The sequence below is a fragment of the Capricornis sumatraensis genome, chromosome 7 (assembly GCF_032405125.1).
Source record: "Capricornis sumatraensis isolate serow.1 chromosome 7, serow.2, whole genome shotgun sequence".
Taxonomy (NCBI): Eukaryota; Metazoa; Chordata; class Mammalia; order Artiodactyla; family Bovidae; genus Capricornis; species Capricornis sumatraensis.
Window position 1 is genome coordinate 71196956 of NC_091075.1, and position 27178 is coordinate 71224133.

General features: G+C 42.3%; 1 protein-coding gene across 1 annotated transcript in view; it reads right to left on the reverse strand.

The window, feature by feature from the left end:
* USP46 (ubiquitin specific peptidase 46) overlaps nucleotides 1–27178 on the reverse strand; it is a 73061-nt gene that overhangs the window by 28569 nt on the left and 17314 nt on the right. The window contains exons 2-4 of the mRNA XM_068975090.1: nucleotides 16606–16686; nucleotides 13982–14195; nucleotides 12232–12461 (exon numbers count right to left, since the gene is read on the reverse strand). Of these exons, the coding sequence (XP_068831191.1) occupies nucleotides 12232–12461; nucleotides 13982–14195; nucleotides 16606–16686 (525 nt within the window). The remainder of the gene's footprint in view (nucleotides 1–12231; nucleotides 12462–13981; nucleotides 14196–16605; nucleotides 16687–27178) is intronic.

The window sequence follows — 27178 nt, forward strand, 5'->3', positions numbered from 1 at the left end:
CAGCTGAGATGCAGACCAACAGGTTTGGGCAAGGCCAACTGGATCAGGCAACTCCCCACCAACCCAAGGCTGCAGAATTATAGTGGAAAAAAAACCAGAGTTGATTTAAGCCTCAGAGTTTTGGGGAGGTCTAACAAAGCAACAAATAACCAACAGGTATTCGTCCTTTCATTGCACCTGGCAGATAGTGTGTTTTTTATAATTTGAAGATTTGTGGCAACTGTTGTGTCAGGCAAGTCTATCGGTAAGAGCATTTGCTCACTTCATGTCTCTGTGTCACATTTTGGTAATTTTTGCAACATTGAAAAATTTTTAATTATTATTATGTCTTATGGTGATCTATAATCAGTGATCTTTGATGTCACTACTATGGCTTACTGAAGGTTCAAATGATGATTATCATTTTTTAGATTTAAGTATTTTTTAATTAAGGTATATAGTGAAGTGAAGTGAAGTCGCTCAGTCATGTCCGACTCTTTGCGACCCCATAGACTGTAGTCTACCAGGCTCCTCTATCCATGGGATTCTCCAGGCAATAGTACTGGAGTGGGTTGCCATTTCCTTCTCCAAGGGATCTTCCCAACCCAGGGCTCAAACCCGGGTCTCCTGCATTGTAGACAGACGCTTTACCATCTGAGCCACCAGGGAAGTCCAATTAAGGTATATACATTTTTTAAATGCAATGCTATTGTACACTTAAAAGACTACAATATAGTGTAAAAATAACTTTCACATGCACTGGGAAACCAAAAAATTTGCGTGACTTGCCTCTTTGTAATATTCACTTTACTGCAGTGATAGGAAACCAAACTCACAATACCTCCAAGGTATGTCTGTATATACTTTTTATTTTTATTCATTTATTGTCAGTTTCCCCCTTGCTAAAATGAAAGTTTGAAAGATTGGCTTCAGTAATGACTAAGATCCTGTCTTCCGGCACTCCTCCAGAAAACTATAAACTCAGATAAAGCAACAGAGAAGAAACAAAGACAGACAGATGGGTGGTCCACATTTGGGAGGAAGAAGAGTTCCAAAGGATGAATTCATAGTTTCACAGCCTTTAGCTGGGGATTCATGGGGCGAAAATGCAATCTTTCTGGTTTAGGAGTCAGAAAAACCAACCTGGGAAACCATGTCCACTAAGAAGGGAAAAAATCTGAGAAGGTATTCCCAACTCTGTCTGCCCAGATCTCTGGCTGACCCCTGAGCCATGCTCACACAGAGTACAGTCACAGCAACACGGCTGGAGACAAGAGGGCTGACCCAAGAGCCAAACTGCTGCCTAAGAAACAGAGTCTGCGGTTTGAGTCCAACCAATACAACTACCTGCTAAAGCTAAAGAAACTCATTGAAGAAAAGTAGCAGAACCCAGAGACTCTCAAACTTAACATTCTCAGTGTCCTAGATATGATCCAAATTTACAATATGTGAAGAATCAGGAAAATGGAAGATATTCTTAAATAAAAGGAAATAACTGAGACCAATCCTGGGATGCCCCAGATGTTGGAAGTAACAAACAATGATTCTAAAGAAGCTACTGTAATTTTCTTAATAAAGTGAAATATAATATATTCACAGTGAACCAAAACATAAGACAGCAGAGAAATAGAAACAAACAAAAAAAGAATCAAATGGAAATTCCAGAACTAAAAAATTAATACACTGTTGGACTTATCAGAGATCTGGAGAGAGATCAGTGGATCTGAAGACAGAACAATAGAAATTATCCAATGAGAATAAAGAAAAAGATTGAAATAAAAATTAATAGATACTCAATAAACCTGTTAGAAAATATCATAAACTAACAGGAGTCCCAGAAGGGGAGGAGAGAGAATAGGGCAGAAAAACTATTTGAAAAATAATGGCTGAATATTCCCTAAATTCAGTGAAAGATATAGACTGAAGATACTCAACAAGAATCAAGCAGGATAAATACAAAGAAGGCCAGCCAAGGTCAAACTATTGAAAGCCAAAGGTGAAAAAGCAAATCTTAAAAACATGTAGAGAGAAATGACACATTACAGGGAGTTCCCTGGTGATCTAATGATTAGAATTCTGGGCTTTTGTGACTGTGGCCCAGGTTCAAATCCTGGTTGGGGAATGGAGATCCCACAATAAACTTTTTTTTTTTTTTTTTTTTCAAAAAATGACACATTACCAGAGAATGATTTCACTGGACACTCGTCTCTCATCAAAAACTCAAGGGCTGGAAGACACTGAACTTCTTTAGAGTGCTAAAGGAAAAACTATCAGAACAGAATTCCAGTATTTGATAAATATATCCTTCAAGAATGAAGACCAAAAAATGAACAGAATTCATTACTAACAGAACTGCACCACAAGAAAGGTTAAAGAAAATTCTTTAAACCAAAAGGAAAAGTTACCAGATGGAAATCCAGATCCTCAAGAAGAAATGAAAAGCATCGAAAATGGGAACTGTGATTTTGTCTTGTGGGGGTTATAATATGTGTAAATGTAATACATATAATTACAGCACAAAAGACAAGGAAGGTTGGGGTGGAAGGAATAGGCACCTACACAGTTATGAGTTAACTATGTTTTATGCGAAATGTAACATTAGTATTAGGTTGGTGCAAAACTAATTGTGGTTTTGCAACATTGAAATTTGCCATCTGATATTAGAATATGTTTTACATGAAAGTAGTTATGTTATACATCATTTTAAAACACATTTCTCACTTTGTTTTTTGCTAATGATTTATTACTTGCTGTTCATTTTATATTTATTTTAGACTATGGAAATGACGTTAGACAAAAAGCAAATTCAAGCGATTTTCTTCTTTGAGTTCAAAATGGGTCATAAAGCAGCAGAGATTAACTTCCAACATCAACATGTTTGGTCCAGGAACAGCTAACGGACGTACAGTGCAGTGGTGGTTCAAGAAGTTTTGCAAAGGAGACGAGAGCCTTGAAGATTAGCAGTGCAGTGACCAGGCACTGGAAGTTGATAATGACAAACTGAGAGACATCATCGAAGCTGATCCTCTTATAATTACAGAAGTTGCCAAAGAACTCAATGTTGATCAATTCTATGGCTGTTCGGCATTTGAAGCAAATTGGAAAGGTGAATAAGCTTGATTAAGTGAATGTTTCATGTGTTAGTCACTCAGTCATACCTGACTCTTTGCGACCCCATGGACTGTAGCCTGCCAGGCTCCTCTGTCCATGGGATTCTCCAGGCAAGAATAGTGGAGTGGGTTGCCATTCCCTCCTCCAGGGGATCTTCCTGACCCACGAATTGAACCTGGGTCTCCTGCACTGCAGCTGATTCTTTACCATCTCAGCCACCAGGGAAGCCCTGAATGCCTGATGAGATGACTGCAAACCAAAAACAATTGTCGTTTTCATGTGTCATCTTTTCTTATTCTATGCAACTGCAACGAACCATTTCTTGATTGGATTGTGACACTGGATGAAAAGTGGATTTTATACAATAACTGGCGATGGCCAGCTCAGAGGCTGGACTGAGAAGCAGCTCCAAAGCACACTTCCCAAAGCCAAACTTGCACCAAAAGAAGGTCATGGTCACTGGTAGTCTGCTGACTGTCGGACCCACTGCAGCTGTCTGAATCCCAGTGAAACCATGATATCTGAGAAGCGTGCTCAGCAAATTGATGAGATGCACTGACAACTGCAGAACCTTGCACCCAGCAGTGGTCAACAGGAAGGGCCCAGTTCTTCTCCACGACAACGCCTGACTGCACATCGCACAACCAACACGCCAAAAGTTGAACGAACTGGGCCACAAAGGTTTGCCCCACCTGCCACATTCACCTGACTTCTTGCCAATCAACTACCACTTCTTCAAGCATCTCCACAACGTTTGCAGGGAAAACACTTCCACAACCAGCAGGAGGCAGAAAATGTTTCCAAGAGTTCATCAAATCCCAAAGCAGGGATTTTTATGCTAAAGGAATAAACAAACTTATTTCTGATTGGCAAAAATGTGTTGATTGTAATGGCTCCTATTTTGATTAATAAAGATATGTTTGAGCCTAGTTAGAATGATTTAAAATTCACGGTCCAAAACTACAATTACATTTGCACCAACCGAATAACTTTAAGTGGACTGTGCAAAGTATACTATACTCTCCAAAGATACACTAAGAGGAAAATTAAAATGGAATTGTTAAATATAATACATACATATACATGCACAAATAATCCAAAAAGGGGAAAGAAAAAAAAAACTCAGAGAAAGAGGAATAGAACTCAGAAGGAAAAATAGAAAATACTAAAATGGAGCATCAAACCCAACCATGTTAATAATTAAACACTTTTTTCAAGTAAAAGTTTTAAGTTGGACTTTTTTTAAAAAGCAAGACCAGTTATATACTGTCCACAAGTATACTTTAAATATAAAGAAATAGATAAGCTAAAAATAAATGGGTGGAAAAGATATACTATGTAAAGAGTTAACATGCATATATAGTGGGTTATTTAATATAAGAAAACAAATTTTAGACAAAATTATAAGTAAAAAAGCTATTTCCTAATAATTGGGTCAATTTACTAGAAAAACATAATAAAAAATATAGAAGTCCTTCATAGAAGTGTGAAAGTGAAAGTCACTCAGTCGTGTCCGAGTCTTTGCAACCCGAAGAACTATATACACTCCTTGGAATTCTCCAGGCCAGAATACTGGAGTGGGTAGCCGTTCCCTTCTCCAGGGAATCTCCCCAACTCAGGGATCAAACCCAGGTCTCCCACATTGCAGATTCTTTACCAGCTGAGCCACCAGGGAAGCCTAAGAATACTGGAGTGAGTAGCTTATCCCTTCTCCAGGGGATCTTCCTGACCCAGGAATCAAACCGGGGTCTCCTGCATTGCAGGCGGGTTTTTCACCAGCTGAGCTACTAGGGAAGCCCTAATTACTTGTAGCAAAGTCTCAAAAATACATGAAGTTGGAACACTTCACCAAGAAAAAAAAAGAATGAACCACATACTATAACACAGATACAAAAGAAATCAGATACAAAAGACATTTGTATGATTCTAATTATATGAAATGTTCAAAAAAGGTAAATATCTAAAGACAGAAGTTGATATAATCCCACAAGATGATATCACATTCCCATTCTTGATGCTGCTCAATACAAAGGATCTTATTGGTGTGGTGGAAATGTTTTAAAACTGGATTATGGTTATAGCTGCATAATCCAGCAAATCACCAAAAAAAAAAAAAAATATATATATATATATATTTTGCACTGAATGGATAAATTTTATGGTACATAAACTGCACCTCAACAAAGTTGCTTTTAAAAAGTAAAAAAAATTCATGAAGCAAAAACTGACAGGATTAGAGGGAGAAATAAGACAATCCCACATTATGGTTAGGTATTTTAACATTTCTTTCTCAACAAACGACATAAAACCCGGGGGCAGGGGGCAGGCAGAGGAGTTAAAAAAAACACAATCTGAATAACTCTACCAGTCATCATGGCCTACTGATAATTATAGAATACTATACCCAACCATTGCAAAATACAAATTGTGTTTGACTCAACGGTTCTTAATAAGGGAAACTTTGCCTTTCGGGGGATATTTGGCCGTGTCTACAGACATCTTTGTTGTGACATCTTTGGGGATGCTACTGGCATCCAGTAGGTAAGCCAGGGATGCAGCTAACCATGCTCAGAGCAGCACCCCACAACAAAGAAACATCGGATCCGAACGGCTAATAGTTCTAAGGTTGAGACACCCTGTTTTCAAGTACATTTACCAAGACAGACACTGTGTTAGGATCCAAAACATGTTACAATAAATTTTAAAAGACTGAAATCATACAGAGTATATTCCTTAACCAAAACAGAATGAAATTGGAAAACATTAAGAAACCTGGGAAAACACCAGACATTTGAAAATTAAACAATATACTTCTAAGCAATACATGAGTAAAAGGAAAAAAAGACACAAGAGAAATTAGAAAATATTTTGAGCTAGTGACGAAGAAAACATATCAGGATTTGAGAGACGCAACCAGCATTGGTTGCATGCTAAAAGGAAAAAGTATAGCTTTAAACGTGTACGTTAGTAAATAAAAAAGCAGGGACTGTCTTTTCTGTTTGCTTTAACTGCTATATCTCTGGTACATAAAACAATCTCCATTATTTACTAGATTAATATTAATATTCACTAAATAAATGAATACAAAACTGAACAAAAGACTGAACAAATGAAAAGATATCTAAATGCCAACAGTGGCATCTGGGTGGCAGAATTATGGATGATTTACTGTTTATAAATGCTTGTTCCTGATTTTTAAAAACATAATTCATGGGTATTATATTTTTTTAATCAGTAAAACTTTTTAAAAACTCAAATGGCTCTTCTTTGAGAGATCATAAAAGGATTCTAGCCAACTGAAATTCACACATAATTTAGATAGTTCTACTAAAGTTCTCCGTACTTAAAGGGGGATAAAAACAAAGAAACACTGTCTCCCTTTAGATGCAAATCTTTTCCTCTACTTAATTATTCTAGGGAGAGGGAAGAAAGGTACGCATCTAATTAAAGGACTGGAGAAAGTTATTGTAACTTTCTCAATTCCCAGTGCAAACTGCTTCCAGAATGAAGAGTGAGCAAGCACTGCTCAGGTGGGTCAGCCACGCCAGGGACATCAAAATATGGCACTAACTCTTCCATGGGGATTTTTCTCTCTCCCTCTCCGTCTCAGACTGACATAGTCAAAAGCAGTGAGTGATCAAGCAATTTCCCCCCCCCTTTTCTCTCTCCCCAGGAAACTGCCAGAAAATAAAACCATTTTCTTCCCACACAGAAGAATCTCATTCTGGTCTAAGTGAAAACACAGCTTGTCTCCAAGGAAACATATATATCGCTAAGACTCCAATACTCTCAGCAGGTACAGGCTACATCTTATTCTCCTTTCTTCCCTCCTGATTCTGGGCATGGACTTCCTCAGAAACTAATTTTAAAAGAGTGAAAGAGATCCTACTTGCTCTTCTTTTTAATTACAAATTAATAGAACAAATTAATATACAGGGCATACATAAAAAATCAGGAGCTTTGCTAAGTTCCTGAGTAATTAAAATCCTATTCAAATGTGCTTCTAAATTCCCAGCAGCCTTTGCTAGGCTTAGCAGTAAAGGTGACCAGGTGGCAGCTCCATGCTGTTCAGCCAGGAACTGAAAACTGGCTTAGGGGCGATGCCAAGAAGGTGGGCTCAGGCAAAGTGGCAATGACAGCCCACCTGAATCCCAGGAACTCAGCACCATTACTCATCATGCTGAGTGCCCATCCCCCACTGCTGCTCTGTACAGGGCTCAGAAGCTCTGCTGAATCAATTTTAACCTTGGCAAACAGAGCAAGAAGGAGCCTACAACTGGTACTTAATAAAGCAGCTCTTCAGACAAACGTTTGGCTCTAGCAACAGATATAAATGCGTTAAAGCCACTGAGAAGCTATGAAAACCACAAATTTGCAAAGCAAAAACTCGGATTAAACAGAAAGGGGGGAAAATCAACAACAACAACAAAATTAAGCTCCAATTGGTGCAGCAAATCTTGTGATCCAAGCAGAGGACAACCAAGGGAGTGCTGAGGCTAGACTAGAAAATCCCATGCCTCAATTCTAAAGTAGCTTGCTCAAGCTCATCTGGAAAATTCAGCACAGGATGAGCCCCTTAAAATTGTCTCCCCAATTCTACTGCAGAATGAAAACCGGCTGTTCTCCATAAACCTTTCCCTTGACATTTGCACTGCAATCCCAGGCAACATTTACAAAGGGTGAGACCCAGAAAAAGACAAAAAACATTGTTGTCTGAAAGCATGAAGACTGGCACAAAAGGTTTTTGCACAATTGGAGGAACTACCAGCTGAGGCTGCCCAAACAGCAAGGCTCCCCCAGGGGTCAATTTGCTGCTCCAGATCCAGTGTAGTTTAATCCCACTGTGAGCACTCACTAATGGCCTTGGCAATTCTGCCGGAAGCACTCTGAAAAGGCTGCTTGCCCGGGGCAGAAGACAGTATTCAAATGGGGCCCTGTATTTCTCATCCTGTGAAGGAAAACTTTAACTTAAGGTCTTCTTTTACACTAAATTCTCAACATTCTACAATAATAACAAAGAAAAAGCCTGCAGACTATGTATTTTCTTAGAAAGTATACGGCTTTCTAACAATCAGAGCTTTCTAAAAATGGAAGGTGTCGCTTGGGGAGATTGGGTTCCCTATCACTGGACAGAATCCAGCGGATGCTGGTGACCAACTGGCTAGGACGTCACTAGAGGGACTTGGGCACAGGGAGAGAAAGGATTAGGTGACTCCTAGGAATCCAACCAGTTAAAATCTCTAAGAAAATGGAGGTGATTATCCAAGTAACTCCAGAGGGGGTAAAAAAAAAAAAACCAACTCTTGCCACAAATCTAATCATTGCTATATAACACAGGAAGCCCAGTCTCTCCCTCTATGATGTAGAGGGGTGGGATGGGAGAGGGAAGGGAGGCTCAAGAAGGAGGGGAGATATATATAATTATGACTGATTCACATTGTTGTAGGGCAAAAACCAACACTGTAAAGCAATTATCCTCCATTTAAAAAATAAATTAAAAAAATAGAATTGTGGTGGGGGGAAAAAGATCCAGGTTTTTCAAAGTGCACCATCCTCCACAAAGACAGTCTCATTGTTTTCTGCAAATGAAGTATAAATGGTTGGAATGGTTGGAATCCCACTGAAACAAACACTATGGCATGATCCAAAAGTTTTGGAGGAATCTTTGGGCACAGGCTTCTGATCCACAGTAAGTGAAAGGTAAAGTAAGTGAAGTCGCTCAGTCATGTCCGACTCTTTGCGACCCCGTGGACTGTAGCCTACCAGGCTCCTTCCTCCATGGGATTCTCCAGGCAAGAATACTGGAGTGGGTTGCCATTTCCTTCTCCAGGGGATCTTCCCAACCCAGGGATCGAACCGGGGTCTCCCGCATTGCGGGCAGACGCTTTAACCTCTGAGCCCCTCCACAAACTAACAGGCTCAGTAACAGCTTCTGCAATACAGCTGTCTGGGGGTGCAACCTTTGTATTTGTTGGGATCAACTGACCTGTTCTTAGACAAAAAAAACAAAGAAATTACAAATGTGACTGAGCCTATCTGAAAATCCATGCAGAGAATCACAAGATAGATTCAGTAACTGTGTTCATTTCAAAGAACCAAAAGGATTAGACAATCTGGGGAGGGTTACCTGGCTAAATGAAGAGATGTGATGACCCACTGTTCTGGTTCTTGTATCATAAGCTCACAGAATACTCTGTCCTCCTTCACAGAATTTTGCAATCATAATTACAAAACTCATTATTTGTTTTGTCATGTCTATCATTCATGCTTAAACTTCCAGAAAGGCAAAGGTCTCACTGCATCCTCAGTGTCTGTATCTTTACTTAGTACATGTGAAAAAGAAAAACAGGTGTTTATTGAATAAAAGAATACTTGTCTATACAGCCACTATATTACCAAAGTGAAGATATCTGAGAATAGTGGGTATAGACAAGAAGGTAGAGAAATGAGAATACTTATACACCAGGTGGGAATTTGATATTTTCAAATGAGTTTAATGATAAGCACACCTAATGACCTAACAAATTTACTTCTGCACATATATCCTAAAGAAACTAAATGTATGTATACTAGATTATATGTTAGAATGTTCATTGTTCATAGTTGCCCCAAATTGAAACAACTAAATATCCATCAGCAATAAAATGGATTCATGAATTGTGATATTTTCAGGCAATAATTAATTTAATAGAGAGCAAATGTTAAGAAGTAATCTCAAATAAATAGCTTGCATCATAAAAATAATAGAGTTGCATAAATACTGACAGGACACTGAGAGTGAATGAACTAAAGCATCATGGAACAACACAAATAAATCTCACAAGGGTTAGTGAGGAAAAAAAACCAGGATGCAAAAGAACACGCATCGTATGATTTCATTCATACAGAGATCAAAAACAAGGCAAACTGAACCATATGTCTTAAGGAGGCAAAGATAAGTTCTGAGTTCTACCAAACATTCAAAATGTATACAAACTCTCCCAAAGAAAATGGACTATGTATGGATCATGTTTGGATCCTGATTTGAATTAACTAGCTGTTTAAAAAAAAACCAGATATACTCAGAGAAACTTGAACGCTGAGTGAATAATAATCTAAAGAATCATTTTTAGGTGTGATAATGGTATTGTACTAGTGTTTTAAAAAAATTTTTTTTTTCTTACCTTTTATTAGCTTTCAGATATTTATAGCCAAGTAATGAAGAAATGGTGGCTCAGACGGTAAAGCGTCTGTCTACAATGCAGGAGACCCGGGTTTGATCCCTGGGTTGGGAAGATCCCCTGGAGAAGGAAATGGCAATCCACTCCAGGACTACTGCCTGGAAAATCCCATGGACAGAGGAACCTGGTGGGCTACAGCCCATGTGGTCGCAAAGAGTCGGACACAACTAAGCGACTTCACTTCACTTCACTTCAATGAAGAAATGAGAAATGATGTTACCTGGGACTTCCTTAAAAACAGACCGGTTCAGGGAAGAGGGATATGACAGGAAAGATGATCAAGATGCGTCAGTGTGCTAACAATCATTGACCCCAAGTAATACACATATGGATTTATTACACATTCTACTTCTATATTCCATTGAATTTTAATGGAATATAAAATATAAAGGAACAGAAGGAGAAAGGGAGGGAGGAGAAATCTCTAGATAGATAGATAAATATGTGTAGAAAATGTTTTGGCAGGATATATTTCAAAATGTTAACATGTTTAAGTGGTTATCTCCGGCTAACATGATCACAATTTTTAGAAAATGTTACAAATTTATCATCTCTAGTGGAGATTACTGGTAACTCTTAGTCTCTTTTTGCTTAGCTATGTTTTTTAATTATTTCTAAAATGAACATATCAGAATGCTTCAAAACTTGTTTAAAATGATAGAAGACTGCCAAAAAACAAAAAGCCTCCCACTTAAGTTCACATTTCTTAACCATTTCTGGGTCCTAGTCCCCTTGCAGAATCTGATGAAAATCATTCTCTCCCCTAGAAATGCCAATCCTTCAGAATTTTTCAGAATGTGAAACTTTGAGGCCCCAAATGAGCCCATACTCTCCATACTGTTAGTAGTTATAATAATAAATAATAAAAGCTGACTTTTACTGCATACTTGGTACGTGCCAAGCATGGTTTTTAAGTGCTTTCCAAAAGTTAACTCGTTTAACCCTCCCAGCAGCCCTGGAGCTTCCCTGGTAGCTCAGCTGGTAAGCAATCTGCCTGCAGTGCAGGAGACCCAGGTTTGATTCCAGGGTTGGGACGATCCCCTGGAAAAGGAAATGGCAGCCTACTCTAGTATTCTTACCTGGAAAATCTTATGGGCAGAGGAGCCTGGTGGGCTACAGTTCATGGGGTCACAAGAGTTGGACATGAGTTAGTGACTAAACCAACAACCAGCAATCCTAGGAGATAAGCACTCTCATCACCTCCACTTTACAGACGAGGAGAGTGACGTCAGAGAGGTTGGATAATTTGCATAAGGTCCAAACTTGGCAGCCTACATACAAACTTGGCAGCCTGGCGCTAGAGTTAGGCTTTTATATACCACATCATGAGGCCACTCATAGAGTTAAATCAAATATATGAAGCCAACGTGACCTCCTGAATCACCCTTTGGAAAACGTCTTCAAATTCAACACTAAGTGCCTACTATGTGCCAGACTCACCCAGGCCCTGCAACAGCGCTGTTAGAGATTCATCCCAGACACCCACCTAACTGCTGGAGAATCAGAAGTTAGGTCTGTCTTCTGAGTTCAAGTTCACCATAGCACAGCTGATTCCCTTTATGCCGGGGAAATGGTCTGTTCTAAGTCACACATGACTTCCTTGTGGCCCAAATCTTTTCAAGATAACTGGCAGAGGTCCAATTCAATAGTTCAATCTTTAGACCCTCAAACTACCCCATGCAGCATAGCGATCTAAGTTTTTGAGATTTTTCCCTCATCACTCTACTTCCACCGGCTGAGGCATCTTAGATGTTAACAAGCTTCCAAAGTTTGCACCTGAGGCTCATACATATGAACAGAACAGTCTGTATACAAGGAAGACAACTGCTAGGTGCTACGATGCCACGCTGCACTCACGCACAACATAGCTCATGCACAAATATGCACAAGCAAGTTACATGAAAGCCCTTGTGATGCTTACAGTTTCACAGTTCAAGCATCGTGTTTCATTGGTGAGCGTTCCCTGAAAAATCTCATGGACCCAGGTGAGTTCTGGTTTATTATTCTCCGCAGGTTCATTCATGTTGCCATTTTTTAATTTTCCATTTTGTTTCTCCTGTTTCTTCTCTTCCTGCAGGATGTCCGCAATAGTGTTTAGTAAATAATTTAAAAACTCGTGGGCGTCCTGCTGCATGTAGTTATCAAAAAGATCTGGAAAGGAGAGGGTTGTTATTTCAGTCTCTGGCTCTTGAAAAGCAAAGGAAATGCTTAATTTTACAAACCACGTTTCAATTTTTATATCAAAAGAATGGACATGTATGGGATCTATTCACCTCTATCTTGCAACTTCAATGGATAAGTTTTTTAAAAAACTTTTTGTTCACTTCTACTTTTTAACACCGAGAACTAAATTTTCCCAATCTCCCTCTGTAAAGTCATCATAAATATATAAAGCTACAAACATTTGTATTTGTTCTACAAAAAAAGAAAAAGAACAGGAAATACTTGACAAGCTCCCTGATAAAATATCAAAATTTAATATGATATGACCACCAATGATCAATTATTCACTTTGTAATCTATCCAGAATGACAGGGTCTCTTCCCAAAGATCATATTAAACTCTGGACCAGCCTAGAAGCAGCTTAAATGAAACACATAAGGAAGACGAGAGATATATATACAAGAATGTATCTATCTGATAGCATTCTGAAACCAAATACAGAAGATTCCAGCAGCCTGCTGCTGCTCCCTGCCATAAGGACAAACAATCAAGAGATGAATACAGCTGTGAAACTTCATTATTAATCATGTTCACAAGGGAGACTTGGGAGGGTTCTGCTTCCTTCTCAGATTATTTTTATTCTGCTCTGTATAAACTACAACAACTTCAAAAGACAGCAATCAAATTGAATGAGACTTTAAAAAACAAACATCTGATTATCTGTGCAAGTCTGCTGCAATACGGCTGAAATCTAGGCTAAACACAAGTTGCCATATCAAATATTTCTATAGTCATAAAATTTACCCATGCACCATGTTGCCCCAAAAAAACCAGATAGAGGGGGAAAAAAAGGAAGAAAATCAAGTGACAGCAGGACATTTTTATTACAGAAAAACATCAATTTGCTATCCTTCAACTCTTTTAGACATATAAAAATCAGAGGTATTATTTTTAAAACAGCAGAGGCTCTAATTAGATAATGTGCATTTAGTTTAATCACTTATGACAAGTTTATAAGACAGTACTATTTTATTCAATTACTACATCAACCTATTTATTCCAGTCAGTGTCCTGCCTTGGGCAATTTTTCCTCTTATAATGATCCTACCCAGAAAAAAAGTCCTCCGAATGTGGAGCAAATAAAAAGATCATTCCATTTTGGAAGGATAAATTACTTGGTTTTTTTTTTGGCCATGTGGCATGTGGGATCTTAATTCCCTGACCAGAGATGGAATGCACACCCCCTGCACTGGAAGTGTGCAGTCTTAACCACTGAACCACTAGGGAAGTTCCAATCAGAATTTTTAAGTATTTTTTTAAATCCAATTTTGCTTTATATACTTGGGTGGAAAAGAAGAAACATCTTGTATTTAAAAACTGATATTTGAGTAGTTGGCCATACTATTTTCCCATTTAAAAAAAAAGGGGGGGATTCATTTTGAGGTTACACAGACCTGTTGATTCTCCTTATCTCAGATCTGAAACACATTCGTCTCCACGTTACTCACCATTTTCTTTTCTCAGCCTCGAAATGAACTTCTTTGGTGGGATCACGCCGACCTTCTTCTTCTGCGTGGCGATGCTGTGGAAAAGGTCTGCCAGGCATGTCAACAAGTTCTCTTTCTTTTTTTGCTGGGCCTTGTATGCCAGCACATTCTCCCGGAATGGCCGGCAGAAGTACAGGGCTTGAAGAACGGAGTTACAGTAGCATGTGTTTCCGAACTGCCAAAGGACAAGAGGGCCGATTTAAATCAGGGTTCTCTGGACCAGCGAGGAGAGGGAGGGGCCGCCCTTGCGTGAACTGGCCCAGATCCCCTGTGTCACGGGCTGCATGCCGTGGTAGACCAGTAAGCCAGGCCGAACACCAGTGACTATCTGATCGCCAGGGAAATGAATCCTAGTATACACAAGCTGGAGAGCTCGCTAGGCTATAAAAGTCTCTATAAAATTATAAGGAACACTCGGCCTTGGTTTTTAAAAATCTATTGAGACCTTCTGGTGCTCAAAAGAGAGGGTGAAGAAGGAAAAAATAATCAACATGATATGGAGACATAGAAAAGCAGTTGGCGACACAAAAGACGTCACACTGCAACACATCAAAACTATGACAGGGACAATAAAAACCCCAATCAGAAAGAAATCCAGCTACTAGGAACCGCTTGCTCAGCTGAAACAGCCTTAACCGAGTGGGGACTTGTTTTAAGTTTCTCTCTTTCAAGGGTTTGGCACTCCTGCCACAGGCTTCAGACTAATCGCCTCACTTTGTCCAAAGCAATCTCGTTTCTGCCGAAGTAGCCACTGTCTCAATACAATACCACATAGGTCCTGGTCTCCTGCCACCGTAGCAGGACCCGCAGAGTGACACGTTGCACTTCTCAAAAGCCACGGTTATGATTTAACAAGGCAAAAAGTCATCATCTCACTGGTTTTCAACTGACTGGAGAACACATAGCGGAGACGTTCATTTTAGAGTTGTTCATATGTGCTAAAATAAAGAGGGAAACCATCTAGGACAATTAGAAGATTAATAGCAGATTAGAAAATGCTGTGTAAGATTGAAATGGAACATGAACACCTTCTCAAGCCTGGTTGTTGGCTTGTGTGTCATCTGCCCAAGAGTGAGGCAGATGCACGGCCATCCTTAACGGGACATTTCTTCGTATGCGAAGATAGAACACTTCCTATTTTTATACATTTTAATCTACCTTGACACAATTACGTGATGAGACAAACCCCTTTTTAAAGAGAAGCTGTAACTTTCACGAACTACCATTCGAAGTGAACATGTACAAAACTGTTATTAGGTTTAGATCTCACAAAGCTTCCACAGGCTAGGAGATGGCTTTAGTTCTTTATTCCTCCACAGTCTGCGTCCATCTTTTCCCTGGCCAAGGCAGAACTCCCTCAACTTAAGTAACTATCCTCATAGAGCTTAAGCAAGAGGCCTTCGCACAATGCCTAAAAAGCTGCATTAAAATTATAAGTCAGTATTCCATCAACACAGTGCCCTATATGCCAGTACTTTAGCCTCCTCCTCCCATTCTTTTCCTTACTCAGGACCTCACCTTTATCCAGACACCTTTTAGTAACACTTGGTCCCTGGACCAGTGAACAACTCCTGGGAAAGAAAAGGAACTAACATTTACCGAGCGTCACTGTGTGCCTCCGCCTCACATCAGGACCCTCAGTAGGAGCTCTCACGGATCCTTCACTATAAGCCAAGGTGTAGAAACCGCTGTGACCCATTTCACAGAAGGGGAAATGGAAGCTCAGAGAGGGCAAGTGACTTGCCCAAGATCACACAGCTAGGGAGCAGCACAGGCAGACTCTGGATTAGGTCTGTACTACTTCAGAGACAATGTCCACTCCATTAGTCCACAGCGGCATTCACTCAGGACACTCAGTAGAGACTATGACCTATGACACCTGAGTTCTGGCAGACCATGCTCAGAGCAGTTGTTCCAGAAAACCTGGTGCTTGTGAGGTAGCAGCTGATGTTATTTAAATCCTCCACCGCAGAGAGAAAGGATCAGCTAGAGAAGAAAGCTCATGAGGGTGGTGGGTAATATTGCCTTACTACCCGGCTATCATGAACGTATCCAGGACACAGTGCCGAACAAGTCTGGCTATATACAAGGGGACCGTTGCTGAGCACAAGTGAAATGAGGCCAAGGGATTTAGAGATAAACTGGCCCCAGTCTCCCCCCAACTTCCAACCCATGCTTCAGATACCAAATTATGCCACGAAGCAACCACTGATGATGAGCTCTGGTTGAGCTGATGTATACCATCTGACGAGCCCATTCAGATGGTAAAGGGAGGACACACAAAAGCAGATTTTGCTACAAAGGCTAATAATATTGCTCTGAAAGTTAGTGTGCAAAGGAAATCCTTTAAAGCACAGGGGGGAAAATGAGAATCTGACCTAATAATGCACTAATTAAACCTCCTCTTCTGGGGCAACTCATACTTCCAAAAATTGGACTAAATATCCCCTACTCTGGTATTTGCCACCTATGGTAACCAAGGAGTATGACCGATATTTAAAACTTGGTAATGATGAAAATGGCAGTGACATTGCTTCACGAATGCTAAAACACCTGATTAAGACAGTACATTTCAAAATACTTACGTTGACCAATCCGAAGTAGTGTTCATTGATTGGAAACTGCTCTGGACCAATGTCTTTTTCCAGAGCAGAGGCATTGGTGCCCTGAAAGAGAAAAACGGCAAAAGTTCTGTTGCGTGTAAAACAGACAAGAAAGCAAAAGGATACTTGAGAGAGCCCGCTACTGAGACCAACATTTCCCCTAGTGGCCGCAGAGTCTGGAGATGATCATGCTGAAAACAGGTGTCGGAAGTAAACCGTAGATGAGGTAATGAGGTCAGCCTATTCCTGTCCTCACCCGACTTCATCGTCCCTCAAATCTGTTCTACCCGGCTTCAATGACCTTCCATTAGGAAAGGAGGTTTAGGACAGGTAACGAGCAAACTGCCACTCAGAACTTCCAAATAAAATGTTCTAAGCTCAGATACCTGGAGTAGCTTTTATACTACTCAGTGGTGTATAGAATCACACCACCAATTTCAAAGTCATGGTGTTTTTCTGATAAAGATTTATCTACTGTGCACCCACCACATGCCAGGCACTGTTCTAGGCTCCGACAACAGAACAGTGGACAAAGGCAGTCTGAAAGAAAAAGCAAGTATACTGGACAGTACTTCAGAATGTGGTAAGTGCAGTGGAGAAAAACAAAGCTGGAAATGAGGGTAGGGACTCCAGGGAGCAGGGGGAGGAGGGAAGGCATGGAGTGGGAGGTGTGAAGGGTAGATAGTTGCAGCTTTGAATAGGGCGGTCAGAGAAGGCCTTATTGAGAAAGCAAAATGTCCAAGGAAACATTATAAATAACGGAGACACAGATTTAAAACATTTAAAACCTAACTGTTCCCAAGTGTATCAAATCGTAAGCCATGCATACTCAAGTTCAACACTCCAGCCTGAGGATAGTAAGTTACTGGATACTCCCACTGTGTGCCAGGAACTGCACTATTGATTCTCACAACATTGCTAGTAGGTAAACTGTTATTGTTCAGTCGCTCAGTCACATCCAGCTCTTTGCAACCCCATAGACTGTAGCATACAAGTCTCCTTCACTCTCTTCTGCAGTTGGCTCACACTCATGTCCACTGAGTTAGTGATGCCATCCAACCACCTCATCCTCTGCCGCCCCTTCTCCTCCCGCCTTCAGTCTTTCCCAGCATCAGGTCTTCCCAGGATCCAATGAGTCAGCTCCTCGCATCCGGTGGCCAACGTACTGGAGCTTCAGCATCAGGTAAGTACTTACTATTATAATCCCATTTAACAGTTAGGAACTTAAGGCTTCGAATGGTTGAGAATCTGTCCAAGAACCACAGTCAATCAGTGGCAGAGCTTAGACTTGAACCCTGGAGTCAGACTTGGGATTTCACAGCCTTAACCAAATACTATGCAGAGCAATCCTACTGAAAAAAACCATTTCCTGAGCCCTGTTAAGGGCCAAGAGGTCATTGGCAATGCCTCACTGATGATCATTTTCTCCCGAGGCCTGGATACCGGGATTAAGAAAAGTGACCAAAGTTCAGTCCAACCCGGTGAGTAATCTGGCGGCAGGGAGGACCAGGCCCCACGGTCACCTACAGCTCTTCATCACTCTATGCTCCTCAAATCCTCGGGCTATCACAGAAGACCTATAGCTCACAGATTCTCAAAGATCTGGGAGACAGGCATTTTAAAAAGAGGCTGTTAGGCTTTATAAAAAATAAATCTGCTGCTGCTACTTATTCTGGATTCGTATAATTAGAATCTCCTATCACAGAAAGAAATGGCCAAAAGGCAGGCTAAGAACCTGTCAAGATGGTCACGTGTCAACAAGCAAACATTAAATGCAGAACAACTCAATTCTGAGCAAACAGAACCTCAGCAGAAATAGTACATTCCATCCCCTTATTTATCCTTTGTTTCCACTTGTCTTCTAGGTCCTTACTGTTCCGCCAATCTAAAGTCCTTTACCCATCACCAGAGACTTTACATTCAGTGGCCATTTGTGTGCACAACAGTTTCACTATCTTTTAATAGTGGGGTGTCCAGTTGGGGGGTAGGGAGCGGTTCGTTGCCTTCACAATGATGTGACTCCATATACAGGCTGAATTCATAAAATAATACTTCATTAAAGCAGGATTTCATGGTATTGAAAAAAATCACGAACATTTTCCAGTAAAGCTACATCTCAATCATAAATTGATGTAAATAATGTGTATTAAATATACCCACGGCCATTTCTAAAGCAACGTTAGGAAATATGGCTTAGTGCCCAGGAGGAATGTCAGATATAAAAGTAGAGCACATGGAGACAGATCTCATTAAATCTTTCTTTATGAGGCAGCCATTTATTCAATCCATGACTTCTGCTATTTGGGAATTCCTGAATGGAGTCTGCTTTTTTCTATCTATCTTAATACTTTCCCACCAAAGAGGGAGCTGGTGGGGGTAGAGGAGGCAGTGCTGGTTGTGACTCAGGCTGACTACAGTGACTGGCAGCAGGGGATGGGGGACGGTGGTGCTTGAGAGGACACCCTGGACAAGAGGCAGCAGGGGAGGAGGCACCCACAGCACAGCTCAGGAAGAGGGAAGGGAGCTAACGGGGTCTTCATGAAACCTAAGATCCACACTTTCTGGCCACGCCTCAGGTCAGGCCTGCTCAACCTCTTGCAGGAGGTCTGGAAGGCTCAAAAGGGAGGTCTGATACCCTGGGCTGCTTCCAGATCACTGCAACGTCACCCTTTCGTCAGAACAGCTACCCTCAGACTTCCCTGGTGGCCCACTGGTTAAGAATCTGCCTGCCAATAAAGGGGACATGAGTTCAATCTCTGATCCACAAAGATCCCACGTGCCATGGAGCAACTAAGCCTGTGCATGCAACTACTGAGTCCGTGCACCCTAGAGCCCATGTGCCACAACTTCTGAGCCCACATGCTGCAACTGCTGAAGCCCGCATGTCCCAGAACCCACGCTCTGCAACAAGAGAAGCTACCGCAATGAGAAGCCCCTGCACCGCAACTCGAGAGTAGCCCCTGCTCGCTGCAACGAGAGAAAGCCTGTGGAAATAAATACATAATTTTAAAAAACCTGCCCCCTGCAGCCCATGCCTCCTGGCACTGTACAAACCCGTTCCTTTCTCCTATATCTTGCCTAACTCCCCATCCCTGGAGACCTACCTTGACAATCTGTCTCCTGCAATCATGCTGGGTGGTTTCAGGATCCACGCGGCAGCAGCCTCCCACATCTGCTCTCTCAGTGTTGGTGTCCTCTTTTGCAGCTGCCTTTTATTCCACTCCACTCCAGCTACCCACTCCCAAAGACACAGCCTGGATCTGCTCACCACCTAAACCCAGGTAGGCTGGGCTCTGCCTGCCGGCTCATCCCATTACAGCCACACAGAGACTGGCTGGAACCCCTCACTCCTCTCCTTTCTCATCCCGCTTAGAGTCCATGGATCACGATTTCAATGGCTCTCATAAACAGGACCCCCCCACCCCCCGCCACCCTGCCATCCTTTGCTTACACTACTTGGCAAAAAGTCAACCCAGAGGGGACCAAACTATCCACCTTCTCTAAACCCAGACAGATGAGCAACATTAGAGGGGAGAAGCCACACCCTCAAGCTGACTGCACTCGATTGAACTCAACAAATTCAAGCAGCTCTCAACATGCCCACATTCCAATAGCGTTTTTCTAACATACTCATTCTCCACTCCACAGTGACTATTTCCAGCCTTCTCCAAGTTCCTCAAAACTCTTACACTCCTTTGCCCCTCTCACTGGCCTCCCACTCAACAGCAAAAATAACAAAATAAAATGAGCAGAGAGGATCTTTAATTACACATTCCCAGAAAAACATCTATTTCTGCCTTATTGACTATGCCAAAGCCTTTGACTGTGTAGATCACAATCAACTGTGGAAAATTCTGAAAGAGAAGGGAATACCAGACCACCTGATCTGCCTCTTGAGAAACCTATATGCAGGTCAGGAAGCAACAGTTAGAACTGGACATGGTACAACAGACTGATTCCAAATAGGAAAAAGAGTACGTCAAGGCTGTATATTGTCACCGTGCCTATTTAACTTATATGCAGAGTACATCATGAGAAACGCTGGACTGGAAGAAGCACAAGCTGGAATCAAGATTGCTGGGAGAAATATCAATAACCTCCGATATGCAGATGACACCACCCTTATGGCAGAAAGTGAAGAAGAGAGTGAAAAAGTTGGCTTAAGGCTCAACATTCAGAAAACGAAGATCATGGCATCTGGTCCCATCACTTCATGGGAAATAGATGGGGAAACAGTGGAAATAGTGACTGATTTTATTTTGGGGGGCTCCAAAAATCACTGCAGGTGGCGACTGCAGCCATGAAATTAAAAGACACTTACTCCTTGGAAGGAAAGTTATGACCAACCTAGACAGCATATTAAAAAGCAGAGACATTACTTTGTCAACAAAGGTCTGTCTAGTCAAGGTTATGGTTTTTCCAGTGGTCATGTATGGATGTGAGAGTTGGACTATAAAGAAAGCTCAGTGCCGAAGAATTGATGCTTTTGTGGTATTGGAGAAGACTCTTGAGAGTCCTTTGGACTGCAAGGAGATCCAATCAGTCCATCCTAAAGGAGATCAGTCCTGGGTGTTCACTGGAAGGACTGATGTTGAAGCTGAGACTCCAATACTTTGGCCACCTGATGCGAAGAGCTGACTCATTTGAAAAGACCCTGATACAGGGAAAGATTGAGGGCAGGAGGAGAAGGGGACGACAGAGGATGAGATGGTTGGATGGCATCACCGACTCAATGGCCATGGGTTTGAGTGAACTCCAAGAGTTGGTGATGGACAGAGAGGCCTGGCATGCTGCAGTTTATGGGGTCACAAAGGGTCGGACACAACTGAGCGACTGAACTGAACCCTTCAAACCTACATGCCTCCCTGTCAATGATGGAGATCTCGCTCTCGTCCAAGGTCAATCGCTCCTGCACTATTAGATCCTGCCCTGCTGAACTGAACATGCCTACGTGTCTGTCATGTGAAAATATATACACACATCTTCTTCCCACATCTCCCCAGTCCCCATCCTTTCTCACCTTCTCTTCACAGCTAAACTGCTTTAAACAACTATCTGTTCTGAAACGTTTACAAATGAATCAGATAATTTCTAAGAGTTGTTTCAAATAATCCAGTGGGGAGAAGTGGGAGGTGGGAGGTGGGGATAAAACTCTGCTGTTGAAGCTGAGCGTGGGTACGTGGGGCTTGTTATACCATCTCGTTTATACTTTTACAGATATTATGGGCAGGGTAATGGTCTCCCAAAGATGCCCATGTCCTCTTGTGATGACACGGGCAAAACTTGTGATGACTCCCAAAACTTGGGATGACATCACCTTACATGGCAGAGGGAAACTTAGATTGCAGAACTGATTTGCTAATCAGTTGACCAAAAACAAGGGGATTGTCCTGGACTATCCAGTTGAGCACAATGTAATCACAAGCATCCTTAAAAGGGGGAGACAGAGCAGGACAACCAATAAGAGTGATATGATATGTAAGTCATGCCTTTGCTGACTGTAGGTGGAGGAAGGGGCCAGGAGCCAAAGAACCAAGCAGCCTCTAGAAGCTTAAAAGACAAGGAAGTAGTTCCCATTAGAACTTCCAGGAAGAACACAGCACTGTACTGCCTTCATTTTGGCTCAGGGAAACTCAGCTCAGACGTCTGACCTTGAGGCTATGAGATAATAAATTTGTACTGTTTAAGCCACTCAAGGTCATGGTAACTTGTTACAGCAGCAAGAGGAAACAAATACACTGTGTTTGAAGTTTTCCATAATACGTGTTGAGACCTGTCTCTCTTTTCTCTCCTTGCCATCTCTCCTCAAAATAGCCCCTTCTGGATGCCACTCTTGATGCACTCTACACACAGTCAACTCTGGATGGTGCACACAGCTGCTAGCTTTCCCCAGCCACTGTCTGAGGTCTTCCTCCCTCCCTCCATGCCTCTCTGTGGAGGGTCCAGATAATAACCAGGCTTTAATCAGCAGCTATGTGCCAAACACCTCCAACTCTTCACCACCTTCATCCCTGGAAGCTCACTTCTGAGCTCATTAAGGTAAGACGAATACACGTTTCCACTTGCTTGTCTCACAGACCCTCAAAATCATTCCACCCCAAGCCCTAGCTTTCACTTCTCCTTCTCCCCAAATCCAGTCTTTTCCTGGTGTTTCCCCACTTAGTCCATGACAATGCTACCTTCCTTCCAGCTCCTTCTTACAAACCTCAGGGCCAGCCCCAACATCCCATTCCCCACTCAACACTCATTCATCACAGTGTATTGACTGATTCCCTCTCCTTAAATCTCTCAAGTCCTTTCGCTTCTCTTTAACCTCCAGCCACCAGTGAGACCAAACCACCACCATTTCTCATCTGAATTTAAACAGCCTCCTAAATGGCATCCAACATCCACCTTGCTGGCCTTAACCCCACTGTCAACGTGGCAGCAAAACTGTTCTTTTTAAATACAAATCTGGGGTGTCCCTGGTGGCTCACTGGTAAAGAATCCGTGGTCTGGTAAGATCCCAAAACCCAATAAGCTCGTGTGCCACAACTACTGAGCTTGTGGTCCAGAGCCTGGCAGCCACAACTACGGAATGCACGTGCCACAACCGCTGAAGCCCGCGCCCCCTAGAGCCTGTGCTCCGCAACAAGCGAAGCTGCCGCAATGAGAAGCCCGTGCACCGCAACTAGAGAAAAGCGCTCGCAGTAACGATGACCCAGTGTGGCAAAAGGGACTCTGCAGATACGACTGAGTTAAGAAGCTTGAGATGGGGGGATTATCCTGGATGGTCTGAGTGGGCCCAGTGTCCTCAAGGGTCCTCATGAGGAGGAGGCAAGAGTATCACAGTGAGCGAGAAGGCATGATGACACGTGCAGGGCTGAGAGAGCCCTGAAGATGCTACGCTGCTGCTGGCCTTGAGGATGGAAGGCACCCTGAGCCAAGGAATGCACACAGGCCCTAGACAATGGAAAGAGCTCTCCCAGAGCCTCTGGAAGCTGTGCAGCCCTGCCAACACCTTGGTTTTAGGACTTCTGACCTCCAGAGCTCCAAGAGAATAAACTCCTGTCGTTTTTAGCTGCCAAGGGACTGCCCTGGTGGCCCAGTCATCAAGACTCTGTGCTTCCACTGCAGGGGGCCCTGGCTGGATCCCTGGTTGGGGAATTCAGATCCCACATGCCACACAGCATGGCCAAATAAAAAAAGCTGCTAAATCTGTGGTACTATTTTACTGTAGCAACACAAAATTGACATACCCCCCTCCCCAACAACCTCCACCCTCCACTCATAGCATACTGTCTCCCTTACAGTATTTATGCCAGTTGTCATTTGCATGAACATTAATATCTGTCCAACCCCTAAACTGCATGTCCCATGGTAGCAGAGACTACGTTTAACCTACTTAATCCTGCAAGTACAGAACTAAGTGACTAGCACAGGGCAGGCCCAGTCCTGCTGGGTGGGTAAATGGATGGATGGATGAATAAGTGGCTGGCTGGATGGTTGGATGGATGCGTGGATGGGAATGGTCAGGGGTGTGTGAATTGCTTCCATATCCACGATCATTTGGACATGGGTGCACACATGGGTGTGTGCACTCTCCAGATCTATTGTTCAGTGAGGTTACCTAAGTGGTACCCTCAACCACTTCCCCATTCTCCCTGCCCTTTTATAAATACACATCCTAGGAACTCCTTCCTATGGATACAGAATGTTACTAATATTGACCCTCGGAACCAAACTCTTACTTCACATGCTAGCATTTTCCATTGGTAACATGAATTTTTGTGCAACCTTAACAGATTTCAGAGTTCTCTATGTTAAATGTAGATCTCTGTACAATAAAAGGACATAGACATCATGGGGAATGTTTCATGAGATGATGATGACAGACACTTACATCTCAATTAGACAGTGTAAATCAAACCTTTACATGAGCATGTCCTTCAGCCCTGCAATCTGTTCCACATCTATACTCACACAGGTAGAAAAGATACAGAGCCTGTATCCAGGCCCCAAATGATCCAGGCCTGGCTTAAAACAAGATGGAAGTTTGTTTCTCTCTTTCACGTAAGTGTTCACAGGGAGGAAGCAGTGCAGGTCTGAAACGGCAGCTCTGCAGGGCCAGGGACACAGGCTCCTTTTAACCTGTTGCTTTGTCATCCTCAAGAGTCTATCTTAGGAACCAACGTGGCCACTCCAGCCCCCTATCATCGAACCTGTGCGAGGGGCAAACAGACAAGAAGGAGAGACATTTCTCCTTCCCTTCCAAAAAAGTCCCTGAGAGTCACACACATCGCTTTTTCTCATGATCTTGAGGGCCAGAACATCTCCCAGCCACGCGGCTACACCTAGCTGCCAGGGGAACTTGGCAAACATGCTCCTGAGCAGCGATGAGCCACCAAAATTAGAAATGGAAAAAGGATACTGAAATAACAGTCAGCATGCAATGGTCCTCCCTGGCAAGGTTTTAACTGAAAAAAGTTAGAAATAATTTAGCGTTAGTCATTCAGTCGTGTCCGACTATTTGTGACTCCATGGACTGTAGCCTGCCAGGCTCCTCTGTCTAGGGAATTCTTCAAGAAAGAATACTGGAGTAGGTAGCCATTTCCTTCTCCAAGAAATAATTTAACTGGTTAAATAATTACAGTAATAAATAAGACAGAACCTACTCCATAGGTATGGCTATGAAAATTTGTCCAAGATACAACAATAAGTAAAAACATGTGAGAGAGCCAAAGTGTGTACAGAACAATTACTGGAAATGTCCTCCATCCAAGCAGCAGACACTGAGCCCTCTTGGTCCACAGCACAACTATATACCTGAGGGACACAAAAGGACACAGCGGCCAGAGCCTGCCTTCAACATCTATGCTTTAATGGAAATTCCAGAAAGAATACTTGAGAAATTATTAACACTTGTCACCAGTGTCTGGATCATCAAAAAAGCAACAGAGTTCCAGAAAAACATCTATTTCCGCTTTATGGACTATACCAAAGCCTTTGACTGTGTGGATCACAATCAACTGCGGAAAATTCTGAAAGAGATGGGAATACCAGACCACCTGACCTGCCTCTTGAGAAACCTGTATGCAGGTCAGGAAGCAACAGTTATGGACATTCAACAACAGACTGGTTCCAAATAGGAAAAGAAGTACGTCAAGGCTGTATATTGTTACCCTGCTTATTTAACTTCTATGCAGAGTACATCATGAGAAACGCTGGACTGGAAGAAGCACAAGCTGGAATGATTGCCAAGAGAATATCAATAACCTCCGATATGCAGATGACACCACCCTTATGGCAGAAAGTGAAGAGGAACTCAAAAGCCTCTTGATGAAAGTGAAAGAGGAGAGTGAAAAAGTTGGCTTCAAGCTCAACATTCAGAAAACTAAGATCATGGCATCTGGTCCCATCACTTCATGGGAAATAGATGGGGAAACAGTGGAAACAGTGTCAGACTTTATTTTGGGGGGCTCCAAAATCACTGCAGATGGCAATTGCAGCCATGAAATTAAAAGACGCTTACTCCTTGGAAGGAAAGTTATGACCAAACTAGATAGCATATTAAAAAGCAGAGACATTACTTTGCCAACAAAGGTCCATCTAGTCAAGGCTATGGTTTTTCCAGTGGTCATGTATGGATGTGAGAGTTGGACTGTGAAGAAAGCTGAGCGCCCAAGAATTGATGCTTTTGAACTGTGGTGTTGGAGAAAATTCTTGAGAGTCCCCTGGACTGCAAGGAGATCCAACCAGTCCATCCTAAAGGAGATCAGTCCTGGGTGTTCACTGGAAGGACTGATGCTGAAGCTGAAACTCCAATACTTCGCCCACCTCATGCGAAGAGTTGACTCACTGGAAAAGACCCTGATGCTGGGAGGGACTGGGGCAGGAGGAGAAGCAGATGACAGAGGATGAGATGGCTGGATGGCATCACAGACTCAATGGACATGAGTTTGGATAAACTCCAGGAGTTGGTGATGGACGGGGAGGCCTGGTGTGCTGCGATTCATGGGGTCGCAGAGTCGGACACGACTGAGAGACTAGACTGAACCAGTGTCTAGGAGAAGGGCTTGCAGATGACAAGCCCACCAAGGGGCTTTTTGTTTTTTCAACTGTTCCAATTTTTAACTATGAGCACATATTATCTTTGTCATGAAAAAAATGTAATGAAAGTTAGCAAACTAATATCCTGCAGACCAGTCATCGAAAGCCCACACCACACACCTCACAGCTGTGTTTGGCCATTGCTCCCCCCAGTATGAACTTCCTTTTGATTTCCAGCACGTGCTCTCTCTTGGCCTTTGTTTTGGGTTAGAAGTGGGCTTGCTCATATTCAGCCTGCCTGTGGCTCAGGGTGGCAGAGGAAATCAAGCAAAACAAGGAACGTTATCAGCACTAAGTAAATGGCAAGATGCATTGTAAACCCAAGCCTGCCCTTTGATCAGTGGCATCCAGCGTAATGACACAAAAGGCAAACGGGCCACTGAGAATAACTGACCAGATACTGAACGAAAAACTGATCCACAGCAGTAAATCACAGGGTCTGCGGGTATAAGACAGAGTTTTCATT